General features: G+C 40.7%; 3 protein-coding genes across 5 annotated transcripts in view; 2 read left to right on the plus strand and 1 right to left on the minus strand.

Annotated features, from left to right (window-relative positions):
- The window catches only part of ADAM22 (ADAM metallopeptidase domain 22), a 68,621-nt gene extending 61,059 nt beyond the window's left edge, over window positions 1–7,562 (plus strand). For all 3 annotated transcript variants that reach the window (XM_053985526.1, XM_053985673.1, XM_053985447.1), the window contains exon 27: window positions 7,465–7,562. In XM_053985526.1, coding sequence (XP_053841501.1) covers window positions 7,465–7,524 — 60 coding nt within the window. In that variant the 3' untranslated portion in view covers window positions 7,525–7,562. The remainder of the gene's footprint in view (window positions 1–7,464) is intronic.
- Window positions 1,537–9,898, minus strand: SRI (sorcin). Its single transcript, XM_053986101.1, has 8 exons — window positions 9,758–9,898; window positions 9,008–9,091; window positions 5,802–5,871; window positions 5,056–5,099; window positions 3,854–4,001; window positions 3,586–3,699; window positions 3,080–3,138; window positions 1,537–2,409 (listed from the first exon to the last, which is right to left on the minus strand). The coding sequence occupies exons 1-8, from the start codon at window positions 9,803–9,805 to the stop codon at window positions 2,383–2,385; spliced, it is 594 nt and encodes a 197-aa protein (XP_053842076.1). The 5' UTR covers window positions 9,806–9,898; the 3' UTR covers window positions 1,537–2,382.
- Window positions 9,899–10,378: 480 nt separating this feature from the next.
- On the plus strand, window positions 10,379–11,557 carry LOC128811935 (uncharacterized). Its single transcript, XM_053985973.1, has 2 exons — window positions 10,379–11,069; window positions 11,198–11,557. Exon 1 carries the CDS (start codon window positions 10,399–10,401, stop codon window positions 11,032–11,034), a length of 636 nt encoding a protein of 211 aa, XP_053841948.1. The 5' UTR covers window positions 10,379–10,398; the 3' UTR covers window positions 11,035–11,069; window positions 11,198–11,557.
- Window positions 11,558–12,024: the final 467 nt, after the last annotated feature.

The following is a 12,024-nucleotide window of genomic DNA, read 5'->3' on the forward strand; positions in this document are numbered from 1 at the left end:
TTTGGAAATTTTTTTTTTTCCAGTTTTCTCTGGTTTATGTTTACAAGATCACTGAAGAAAACCCTATTGGTTCACACTGTTTTCTTGCAGCATTTCACTGCCCGGTAACTGGCTGGTGCCAAAATACTGGTTCAGCCTGGGGAAATAAAATGAGCAAAACTTGAGTTTTGGGTCCTTGGGTCTTGAGTGCTTTGGCCCACTTGAGTCAGCTGCCCTCACTGAATTCCTACCCAGCCTCTTGCCCACACTCAGCCTACTCACTGTGATTGCAGAGTGAGAAACTGAGAAGACCTGGATTCTGTGCAAGCACTGCCCAGCAACAGCTGAAACACTGCTCTGTTATTGATGCCGATTAGTTAGAAATCTGAACCTTTAGGCTGCTATAAAGAAAATTAATTCTATCCCAGCAAAGCCACTACAAGACCAGAAACACAACTAAGCAGAAATAAAGATGTGTGGGAAATGAACATTTTGGTAAAGATCTCTTAGTATTCTTAGGGTAAAATGAACTGTAAGGATGAGCACTATATTTATACAAAATAGTCTACTCAAATCCCTACAGGAAGAACAGCCTTTTTTTCACACTCTTACTAACCTCATCAGCTGTCAAAGGTTTGAACTGCAGCAGAACTGATGTTGGCTGCTACACTCAAACCTTTATGGATTTTGGTCATTCCATTAGAAATACTTCCGGTAGTATTCCATCTATTTCCCCACTTTACATGCAACAGGACATGTACTATCAGAATGTAAATGCATAATGCTGTCTATGCCTTTGAAATTCATTATGAGGATAGAAAGAGAACTAGCTTCTGTAATGAAACTACAAGCAATACCCAAAGGATTCTAAATTTAAGCAGTAAGTACAACTTGCTTCTTTAGGGAAGATGAGACTGCTTTGAATTTACAGCCCAGAAACTAAAGTGCTGAATTTAATAGACATCTCCACAAAGCAGGGTACAATACAGTATCTGAGTGAGATTCCTGCTCTGAGGAGCTCATTTCTCCAATGATGTATAATTATATGTGTTTATATTTATGCACAGGTGTGTAGTTTTGCTTTCATTCCTTAATGCAAAGGTTCCTCCCCAAAACTGCCCTAAACTACATATTTAAGAAATATACTTCTTTTAACATTCTTCTGGCATTGTATTCACAAGCAACAAAACAACTTATATCACTCCTCTGTGATAGGCAGAAGTGACCAAAATAAACAAAAGTTTCATTAACTTATTTTATTGGAAAAAAGGTTGTACTACCTCTGTACAGTTGTGCTGTTCCCTCTTTCCATACAATATCCATCTTTCCCTCAAAAATCCTACAACAAAAGCAACAATAAAACCTCCACCAAACAAAAATCCCATGTTTTTTTCCCCGAAGAGCCTCAGGCAAGTAAGCCTTGCCTGTCTGTATCTGCTTTCATTGGTAACTACTGCTGTGATCTGAAAGAGTAGCATGGCAAGAATTTTTTCCCAGTGAGTTTTGGCCCTTGTGTGTTAGTTGGCATATTGAGGCACGAAGACCACTTGCTGGGCGTTAAAGTGGAGGAGATAGAAACATTTATTTACGTGTAACTGAAGTTTGTCTGCCTGTGAAGGGAGAGTTGATGCACAAACTGACACAGCACAGCTTTTTTATGTTTAAAAGTGTTTTATGCAGTGACACAAACAAAGCAAGAATCTTACAAGAACAAAGACCCCTGTACCAGGGCACAAGGCTAGAAGAGTTTTCTGCTGTATTTTGTTGCATCCCTGCTTAGAAGAATTTCTAGCAGGTAGTCTTACACTCAGTGCATGGTGTCACAGGCTTCATCTTCAAAAGAGCTGACAAAGTAAGTAACCAAAACTTACTGATGTGTTAACAGACCAGTGCAAAATGACCATTCCAAAATCCCTTTTAGTTTGTACATCTGTCTTACCTTGTCAAAGACAAGAAAATATGTATCCTCTTAAGTCATACACATGTTACTGTTTAAGTCAGAAAATAGTAAGTTGCATTCCAGAAACTGATTTTAATGAATCATGGGAAAAAAGTAGACACATGACTGAAAATCTTACCATTTGTGTGATCTGAGCTATACATAGTGAATTGCAAGTTTATGAAAATAAAAGCAACTTTAATAATCACAGATTGGAAGTTAAAGACAACAGTACATGAGTAGTTCATATTCATTATCAAGACTAAAAAATGTGTGAAAAGGGATGCCTTCATAAAATATGCAATTTCCAATATTGGGATACACAATCATTGGAGAACTTGGCAAAGCAAAACACATACTGGAATGTTAAATCATGATCATCCACAGCTTGCTTCATTTTGATTAAGATGCTCATAAAACTGGAATGTTAAATCATGATCATCCACAGCTTGCTTCCTTTTGATTTAGATGCTCATAACACACTGTATGAACTGAAAAGAGAATAACCACTTATTAGATGTATGACAGAGAACAAATTTTTACTTTTTCACCTACAATTGTCATTACACTTTTCTGTAAAGAAATTCAGCCCACAAATAGTAAAGCTTTAAAATACATGTGAAAATAAGCAAATAGTTAATAAAGCAAAGCATCTCCTTAATGATAACAACAACAACAACAAAAACTAGCACACATGGTCCTCCCCTCTCCCATTCCAAAAAAGAACCCCAAAACACCCAAATCCAGGATGACTTGAATCTCTTTTTGCTGCACAGATGTGGCTAGGAAGCCAAGACCCAGAAGCCTGACTGAGTGTGATTCATCCACCAGACCTCCACCAACCTTTTCCAGGAAAAATGCCTACCAAGGTTTAAAACAGAAAATGAAAAAAAAAAAAAAAAGTCACAGAAAATGATGCTAGCAGGTGATGTAGCTTCTTGGATCTTCTTGAACCACACTGGTTAGAAGTTCAGAAAAAAGTACACAACATTTTATAGAACTCTGTAAAATACACAAAAGCTTTCTGAGACAATACTCAACAAGCCCCAGAACTTCTGGGTTCTCACTGCATATGTAGGGAAGATAGGCACAAACTCAAATCATTAAGTTTTTCTTTTGTTTTACCCTGGAATTTTAATAGGTTTTTTAAAATGTACTTACATCATCATAGTGGAAGTTGACAAAACCCTGCTGAGTTGCATCCCTTCTTCTAAAGCATTCTGCAAAAATTCATTAAGAAAACAGAAACCAGGTAAGAAGAATTACAAATAAACAATTTTTAAAGTGTATAGTACTTCCCTAAAATTTCCCAAGTCACATGAAAGAGAACATGATGAAGAATACGGCAATTCATTCCAAGACTTAATTTCCCATTCTAAATTTTTTGTGTGTATCATATACAAGCCTTTATGTTGTGTTAATAAACCAAGTTTCCCAATTTTGGTAACATTACTCTTACAGTCTCTGGAGTAAACCCTGCATTAGTATAAGGTCCATTTTTTAATAGGAATTTAAAAAAAATCCTGATCTATAATTGTCTGTAGACTATTGATAGAAATCTCTTTTGTAGTATGCCAAAGTTAAACTTGAGATAAGTGAACAAACAGGTTTTATTAAATAAAAATATATTATGGGGATGACAGTAGCAAGGCTATAATCCAGCATACCAGTGAGAGCTCGGAGTTTCACACAGCAGGCAATGTAATCATCAAATGCAATCTTTCCTTGAGTGCTGTATCGCTTTGTGATTGCAGTCACAGCCTGTGGGCTCAGTCTAAATCCTATTTGAAAATAAAAAGTCTTATTTTGAAAAGCCAGGTAACTTAATAGAATCCAACACGTTTTCATTGGAAATATCATGTGTTAGTTACTGCAGGATGATAACTGGGAAATGGTGTAAGTCAGTGTCAGAAGCAAGAACATTTCACAACTTACCCATAGTCATCAAGGCTTTCTCCAGTTCCTGACGATCCACTGTGCCACTTCCATCACTGTCAAAACTTACAAAGTGTTGCTTCCAGCCATTGACCACAGCCCAGAGTTCTTTAAACTCATTAAATCCCAATGTGCCAGACATATCCCTCTGATTTCAAAGCTAAGAAAAACATTTCTTAACTAAACAAAACCACCAACAAAAAGTGACCAAAAGAACAAATAAAAAAAGCATCTACTCTCTGTAGTTAGAAACTCTTACTTGAAGGCCAATATTAATACAATTTTACTATTATTACTATTTATTATTATTATTATTATTTACTATTATTACTATTATTAATTTCTGTTGTAGAAAACTAACTAAAGCATACTCCAGGCACAGATTGGATAATACCCAAAACCTAAGGTCAGAAAACCTAATCTCCCCACTTCTTCCCAATGAAACCTGCTAAAGCCTTTTTCTCTTTTTGAATTCTACTTTAGTTGACACATTTCTTTAACCTGCTGCTACATAATTGTAACAAATTAAATACATAGCTGAAATAAAAACAGATGCCAAAAGAATAAATTGTTATAATATTAGTTCTCTTGTATTCTAAGTGGTTTGTTTAAGATGACAGTTTAATTTCTGCTTTTTTTCTTTTTAAGCAGCAAAACTTTCAATTCAAGTTTTGGCTAACAAACCTCCAAAGATTCCAACCTTACACAGTATATCTAAGTCTTCCACAGGTCCTACTGCTGCCATATACCATTCCATTAGATACTCAAACCTGATTCATTAATGGAACGGGATTTAGGGGGACTTAGATTGTATTCAGATGACGTACTGCAAATGCTTAAAATTCATTAGGTAGGATGAGAAATTGGAAAGTTGTCCTATTTGAAAAGCACAAGTGATTTACATAATACTTTATTCTGGGCCACCAGACCTGACTGTTCATGCATTCAATGGAGAAACAGTTCCCCAGGCTTAGAGGGATACCACTTGCTGTAACATGATTGGTCACTGAGAGCCTAATTTATTTACTATTTCTTCATTTGTTAAAATTAGTGAGAATGAAGTTTTGTAGCTTCCCAATCACAATGATCACAAGACTTAAAGGCTGAATGGAAACCACAAAGCATTTCCCAGATGTTTTGGTGCTCTCTCTCATCTTTGCTCAGATAATGCAAAAATGTTTACATTTCATACTAAAGGATACATCCAGCATTGAGATCATAAGTCTGCAAGTCTCTAAGTTGAAAGCTGTTAAAATAAGAAAAAGGAAAAATAAATTATGTTAAGAGAATATTCTTCAGTTTTACCTAAACATAAAATTTCAGATTATAAATTTAAATTATATACTGATTATATATTATAATGTATAAACTATTATCTAATTGGTTCCTCTGTATATAGCCATACCATATTTTTCATCCAAGTAAGAGCCATTACTTGTTAGAAAAACTGACAACAGACAGAATTTGGAGGCAATTCAAGTTATATTTAAAACTAACTTGCTCTTATCTTAATCCACAACAGTTTTGGGTTTCAAAGTGGTCATTTATACTCCCCCCTCAATAGACACCACTTGAGCAAGCCAGTTTCAGAAGCTGTAAACTGAACAGGAGGTATCCCAGCAGAGGAGTCCTGCCACAGATTTTGGTCAATATCAAAGCTCAGTTCAAACCAAAGCAAAGCATCTTTTTAAGACCTGTCTGTCCACTACAAAACAAACCACTTCAACACCACAGCCCAGCAGAGTGGGGAACTAAGGAAGCTGAGAAGGCAAATCCTTGACACACAAAACTGAATACAGAGAATTTACATGTCCAAAATATGGAAAGGAAACCCATTTTCCATGCAAAGAAAAAACCCCAGCTCTGCAGAAAGCACAGCTACACGTTTTCTAGGGAAGAAGAATTAGTGTGCTTTAGATTTGCTTGTTTATTCAAATCATTAACTTACGTTTATATGCTCCTGCAATCCCTGACTGGGTGAGACATCTCTGTAGCTCATCAGCATCTATTTGTCCATCCTTTCGATAACAGAAGACGTATCAGCTATTAATGCCCTCTCCCAGGCCGCTTATTCCCAGTACCCACTCCCTTTCCAGTGACATTCAATTAGTTATCCTTCTCAAGACATCCTCACAACTCACAAATATAAAAATTCCTGTTTTTTTTTTTTTTTAATATTAAGTTGCTAGCAGAACAAGCAAATGTAGAAAGCAAAGAACTTTGAAAGAAAACTCAGAAAAGATACCTATCCACATGGCTTGGAAAATGCCTCACTTCCAACAAATCCTGCTCAGGGCCAAATAGAGAAAACAACTGCCAATTCATGGAAAGCAGTTGTCATAAGCGGAGCTGCCAGAAGCGGAGGTGGAGTTCTAAGTTTTATTCCTCACATCCCCAACATGAAGTTTGGTTCACACAGAGTTTAATTTAACCTCATTCAGGAATGGAACATTATGTCTGTAGACATAAAAAATGATGACACTTCTGCAAAGCATTAGAAGATGAAAAGCCAAGTCAGGGGAGGTTTAAGTTGGCTATCAGGAAAAGGTTTTTCGCCCAGAGAGTGGCTGAGCACTGGAATGGGCTTCCCAGCAAAGTGATCACAGCACCAAGTCTGACAGAGTTCAAGAAGTATTTGGACAACACACTTGAGCACTTGGTTTGACTCTTGGGGTGTCTTTAGCAGTGCCAGGAGCTGGACTCAATGATCCTTGTGGGTCCCTTCCAACTCACCATATTCTGCGATTCTGTTTGCTACAGCATTTTCCTAATTCTTTAAATCCACTTTTGAAAGCTCTTTTTTTTCAACAACAGATATGCTACTGAATGATATGATGGGAACAGCACAGCCTGATAATTTTCAGAAATTAAGTATCATTGTTTATAGGACAAATAGTAGTTCTATGTTCAATGATATTTGACAGGATCTGGAAAAAAGGCAACAATGTTTTGATTCTATGTAAAGTTACTGGCAGATAAACCCAAATTTGCTTCCTATCTACTCCATCAGTCTAATTATACAGATATATTAAATACTTTATATTCATGGGAGGGGGGGGAAGAGATTTCAAATAGCCATTAACATTAAGTAACTAATCTCTTCAAAGGCTTTGTATCTTCTGAAATAAAAATAGGAACTGCATAGCTTTAAAATAGAGGAAGACAGAAAATCATGACTGTAATCAAGATTAACATTACCAAAAAAATGCTTGTCTTTTTTGTTTTTTTTAGTAGAACATAAGCAAGTTAAACTAGACAATGCATATGAGCTTTGCAAACAGGCTAAAAAATAAATTATTACTTCCAACAAATTCAGACTCAATTGAATAAAGATTTGAAACAATACTTTTGACTTTCTTCTGTAAACAAAGAAAACTAATTCATCAAGTCAAAGACAAGATCCCTACTGTAAACTACTTCAAAGAAAGCTCAGATAAAACATCAAATATTATATAGGCATAAAAACAACACAGCAGCAAACCATAACCAAAACATACTAATTCTACAGTAAGTACAGATGGATAACTGAGATGTGGCTTTCTACAGAGTTGCATGGATGGCCATAAAAGCAACTGATAATTTATCTGTTACTTCTCACTGTCTCCTTACAGGGTTTTTACTTCTGCACAGCCACTGGTACCAGAAACAGACACCTCAGATTCCAAGGATAACTTAAAAAGCTACTGAGTTAATTTCAGTAAGGAATGATTTCTACAAATAGAAAGCATTTCAGAGTGTTAACTTAAGTATTCTTAAGTGCTAACTTGATGATACCCATCAACCCACTGATTCCCCAGCTTCCAGTATCCATGCCTCACTTGAGAAAGCTGGGCATGGTCTATGCTTTGCTGAGATCCAGCTCCTGCCACCTCTTCTCCACCGTTCTGTATCCTGTTTGCTGCTACTCCCTTTCTCTTTACAATAGGAGCTCATTAATTTGTCCAGCCTCAGTTACTGGCTCTGCTGCTGATTCCTGGCACACATCCAGGACGCACCTGCATGCAGACACATCTCAGCTGGCAGAGAAATTGTCAGCATATTCAGCAGAGCTCAACTCTGGGCTCCACCTTCTCAGAAAGGCCTCATTACACAGAAGTCATTCCAGTGTTCTCCTTTACTACAAAAACACACGGTCTAAATATTTTCATAAGCAGTTAGAACGAAGTAAGATATAGACTGCAAGATGCATTATTAATTCAAAAGAGTAATATAGAGAACAAAATCTAAGTTATGTTGGGAATCTGAACATCAGCTAATATTGCTGAATTTAAATTTTCACGTTGTGGTTGCATCTACCTGAGGATAGCAGATCCAAGAGCAGAATTGTAGATTTGCACACACCCTACAAGTGTGCAATAAATAGCTATAATATGGCAAACAAACACGGAACTTCAGCTCAATAAACCTAACGTAATTGCTCCTAAACTCTGTAATACGGTTCAAAGAGCACTTGTTTCTAGCAACATACATGATAATACAAAAACATTACATGCCACAAAATTACAGGAAAGAAATTAAAAATGCAATGCAGAATGACAGGGAAGGAAAAAAAAAAAGTTGTGAAAGCCTTTCCTCTAGAAGAATAATCACTCTATGTTAACAGTAAACCCAGATGTTGGCACAATCCATGACTGCTTTTCCATTTGTGAGTCTATTAAGATAATGTAATGACCTCTTTCCTGTTATAATTTCCTGCTTTTAGCCAGGCCATCTCCACAGCCCATGCTTTCCACTGTTTCTCTTTTCTTTCTCCTAAACCTGGCAGCATTCACCAGCCCAGAGCTGAGTCACAACTCAGTTACAAAACTTCATGCATCTATATATCCCCTGCATATACCTATATAGGAAGTAGAGGCATACATCCCTATGTTTGTGTATGTATGTATGTATTTACACATACAATGCAGAAACTAACAGCATTATTCAAATTATATAGTTCCTGTATGTATACAGCTATAACATAGGCCAATACAGCTATATATAGCAAATAGGCTAAGTAAAACAATTATGGATTTTTTTTTTAACTAGAAACATCAGTTTTTCTCCCTGGGGTATTGGGGCTGCAAATACTAGGCATTTCTCCTTCCAAAGGTAGAGAGTATTCCCCAGGAAGAAAAAAAAATCCAATAAGTAAATAACATTTTATAAGTTTACCTGCCCTCCAACTGCAGCAAAATAACCATACAGAGGATCCTGAGCTTGTCCAGGGAATGCTGGTCCTCCTGGAGCTCCTCCATACTATGGAAACAAAAAAGAAAATTAATTTTAAATCAATAATTCAGTTAAGGATCTGTACTTATCAATGTACGTTTTTATGTACACACCATGCCTTAAAAAAAATAAAAATCAAACCAACCAAAAACGAAACTCCTCATGAAAAGAATCCCCCAAACCAACTCTGAATTTCAGAACTGACATACTAATGTATTGTAATGTAAGCAGATCAGTGTAAAACATTGCACAGGAGCAATCGACTGATCTAGATACAGCCTGGTCTATCTCACCAAGGTTTCGTTTTATTCTACCCCCAGCAGAAAACGGCGTGCTGAAGAAATACTAAGGCACTACAAATTTTTTTTTCCACTTCAGAAAAGTTGAGCAAAAGAGATGTCTACGGCAAATACATGGAAGAATATATATTAAGTGTGAAAACCCTTAAATAAAACTGATTCCTAAGTGAAAATCATGGAGTGACGCCCTCAGCACTGACTTTCTCCCCCGGCAGCAGCTGCGGGGGAGGTGCCTCCTCCCTCCCTTCTCCCGCCGGCGCAGCCCCGAGCCGGCGCCTGCGGCCCCCCCGGCGGGAGCGGCGGCCGGAGGCCGGGCAGACCCCGCCTGACCCGGCTCCCGCCGCTCTCCCCGGGCCGCCGGCCACCTCCCCCCGCGGGCCCCGGCCCCGCTCACCCCGCCCTGGTAGAACCCGCCGGGTGCCGGCTGCCCGGGATACGCCATCTTCGCCTGGCACCGGCTCCGGCGGTCCGGCTGCGCCCGGGAGCAACCACCCGGATACGGAGGGAGAGCGGAGACTTCCAGCCCCGGCCCTTCCCGAAGCCCGCGTCCCGCCACCGCCCGGGCGGGGCAAGCGGTGACCTTCCGTTACCAGGGCACAGGGCGGTGCCGGGCGGTGCCGTCGGGAGGTGAGGGAACACCCCCTCCGATCTCCTCCCCTCCGAGTTCCCCCTCCGGCACAGTGGTACAGGCCCGTGGCCCCGCGGCGGCATTTCCTGGCGCAGCGGGGCGGGGCGCGGCGCTGCCTGGGGCCCGCCCGTACCGCGGGGCGGGATGCGGGGTGGACGTGCTCTGTCAGTGCGGGATGCGGCGGGACGTGGCGGGACGTGGCTCTGTCAGTGCGGGATGCGGCGGGACGTGGCGGGACGTGGCTCTGTCAGTGCGGGATGCGGGGCGGGACGTGGCGGGACGTGGCTCTGTCAGTGCGGGATGCGGGGCGGGACGTGGCTCTGTCAGTGCGGGAGGCGGCGGGACGTGGCGGGACGTGGCTCTGTCAGTGCGGGATGCGGGGCGGGACGTGGCTCTGTCAGTGCGGGATGCGGGCAGGGACCGCTGAGGGCGCTGGCTCAGCGCGGGGCTGCCGGCCAAGGCCTGCGCGCTCAGATCGCCGGCAGCTCCCAGCCAGCGGCTCTCAGAGAGCCGCGGGAGGCGGCGCCCGTGGACGGAACCGCTCCGCTGAGGAGGAGGAGGAGGCCGCTGCCCGGAGGCAGCGGCCGCGGGCAGCGGAGGTGGAGCCAGTCCCTGGCGCATCCCGGGCCTGCCGCTCCCGGGAAAACGGTGTTCTGTGGCGGCTGTCACCCACTAAGGTGACAGGAAAGCTCCCGACATGTTCACCGGTGAATCGGTTGATTATTTCAGAACCACCGACTCGTGGTTTACCAAAAGACCGCAAGACTCATAGACTGAGCAGTCGGTGCATGCGTATCGTGTATCCCAAAACGCATCCTTACGTGTTCTCTGTTGGTACCGTTGCTTTTTTTTCAGAATCAGACCACCCGTCCCTGCTCCCAAAGACACAGAACAAGCTGTATAATTTCTTTTGGGTCTGTAGGTCCAAATTCCGGAGTAGGAGCTGGGGGAATGCCCGTATCCCACTGGAGCGAGGGGGCCCTTTTCTGCTCAATCGGGGCCGCTCCGGGTTTGGGGATTATCTGGAAGAGCCCCAGCTTTGATCCAAGAGCCTCGTCCCGGCTGGCGGCGCTCCCCGGTAGAGCCCGTGCTTTTCTCCCGCTGACCACCCAACACCCCGGGGAGCAGCATCAGCCAGAACGGCCACGGCTTGGTCTGAGCTGGTCTTGCGACTTTGCAAAACATAGAACTCCCTTCCTCTCCTAGTGAGCACTATTTAATTCAGACACAAGACGATGAGAAATCAGTTGCTGGAGTCTGTATGACTGAAACAGATCTAATAGAGACCTTCCAGGACAAATGGCCTGCTATCAGAAATCTGGAAGCATAATTTTTTTTTGTTTATTGACATAATTTCTGAAGAACGTTATAAATTTGAGTAGCACCTTAATTAATTAAAGTATGTTAATTTGTAGTAAACTTTCCATTTAAAGTGAGTCACCCTTCTCAGCTTCTAAGTCATCCAGTAAACAGGACTTTCAGACATTATCTACATGGAATATATTTTACTATTTTAGCACTATTTGCACCTTATAACTGCTAACAATTGCCAGTGACATGAAAACAAAACTGGTGTTCTGTGTAATTTAATAACCAATAGAGTTGCCAAATGAGACAAATAATTATTTGATAAGAATATTTTATCACACAGAATAGCATATATGAAGCGATGAAGCAACTGAGAAAAAAATAGTGACCCTGTATAATTTCTTGGCTTAAGAAATACCTATCTCACAAGGGTATTTAACTAAGACTGTTGACACCAAGCTCTGTGGTGGTCAAATAGTTGTTTTGACCCGAATTAATCACGTGCAGTGCAGGTTATTGCAGGCTGTGTGCTGAACTTTGTTAGACTACATATATTAAAGTCTGGGCAAAAAGCCCTCCTAATTAAAATAGGACCTAGGAACAAAGATAAAAATATTAAAGGCTGGAAAGATTGAAAATAAGTGGCAAAGAATATAAGTGATAAGATTTGAAGAGTTATACACTGATAAACAAAATGTCAAATGGTATATATATATTGCCAGTAA

Source organism: Vidua macroura, chromosome 1, assembly GCF_024509145.1.
Source record: "Vidua macroura isolate BioBank_ID:100142 chromosome 1, ASM2450914v1, whole genome shotgun sequence".
Taxonomy (NCBI): domain Eukaryota; kingdom Metazoa; phylum Chordata; class Aves; order Passeriformes; family Viduidae; genus Vidua; species Vidua macroura.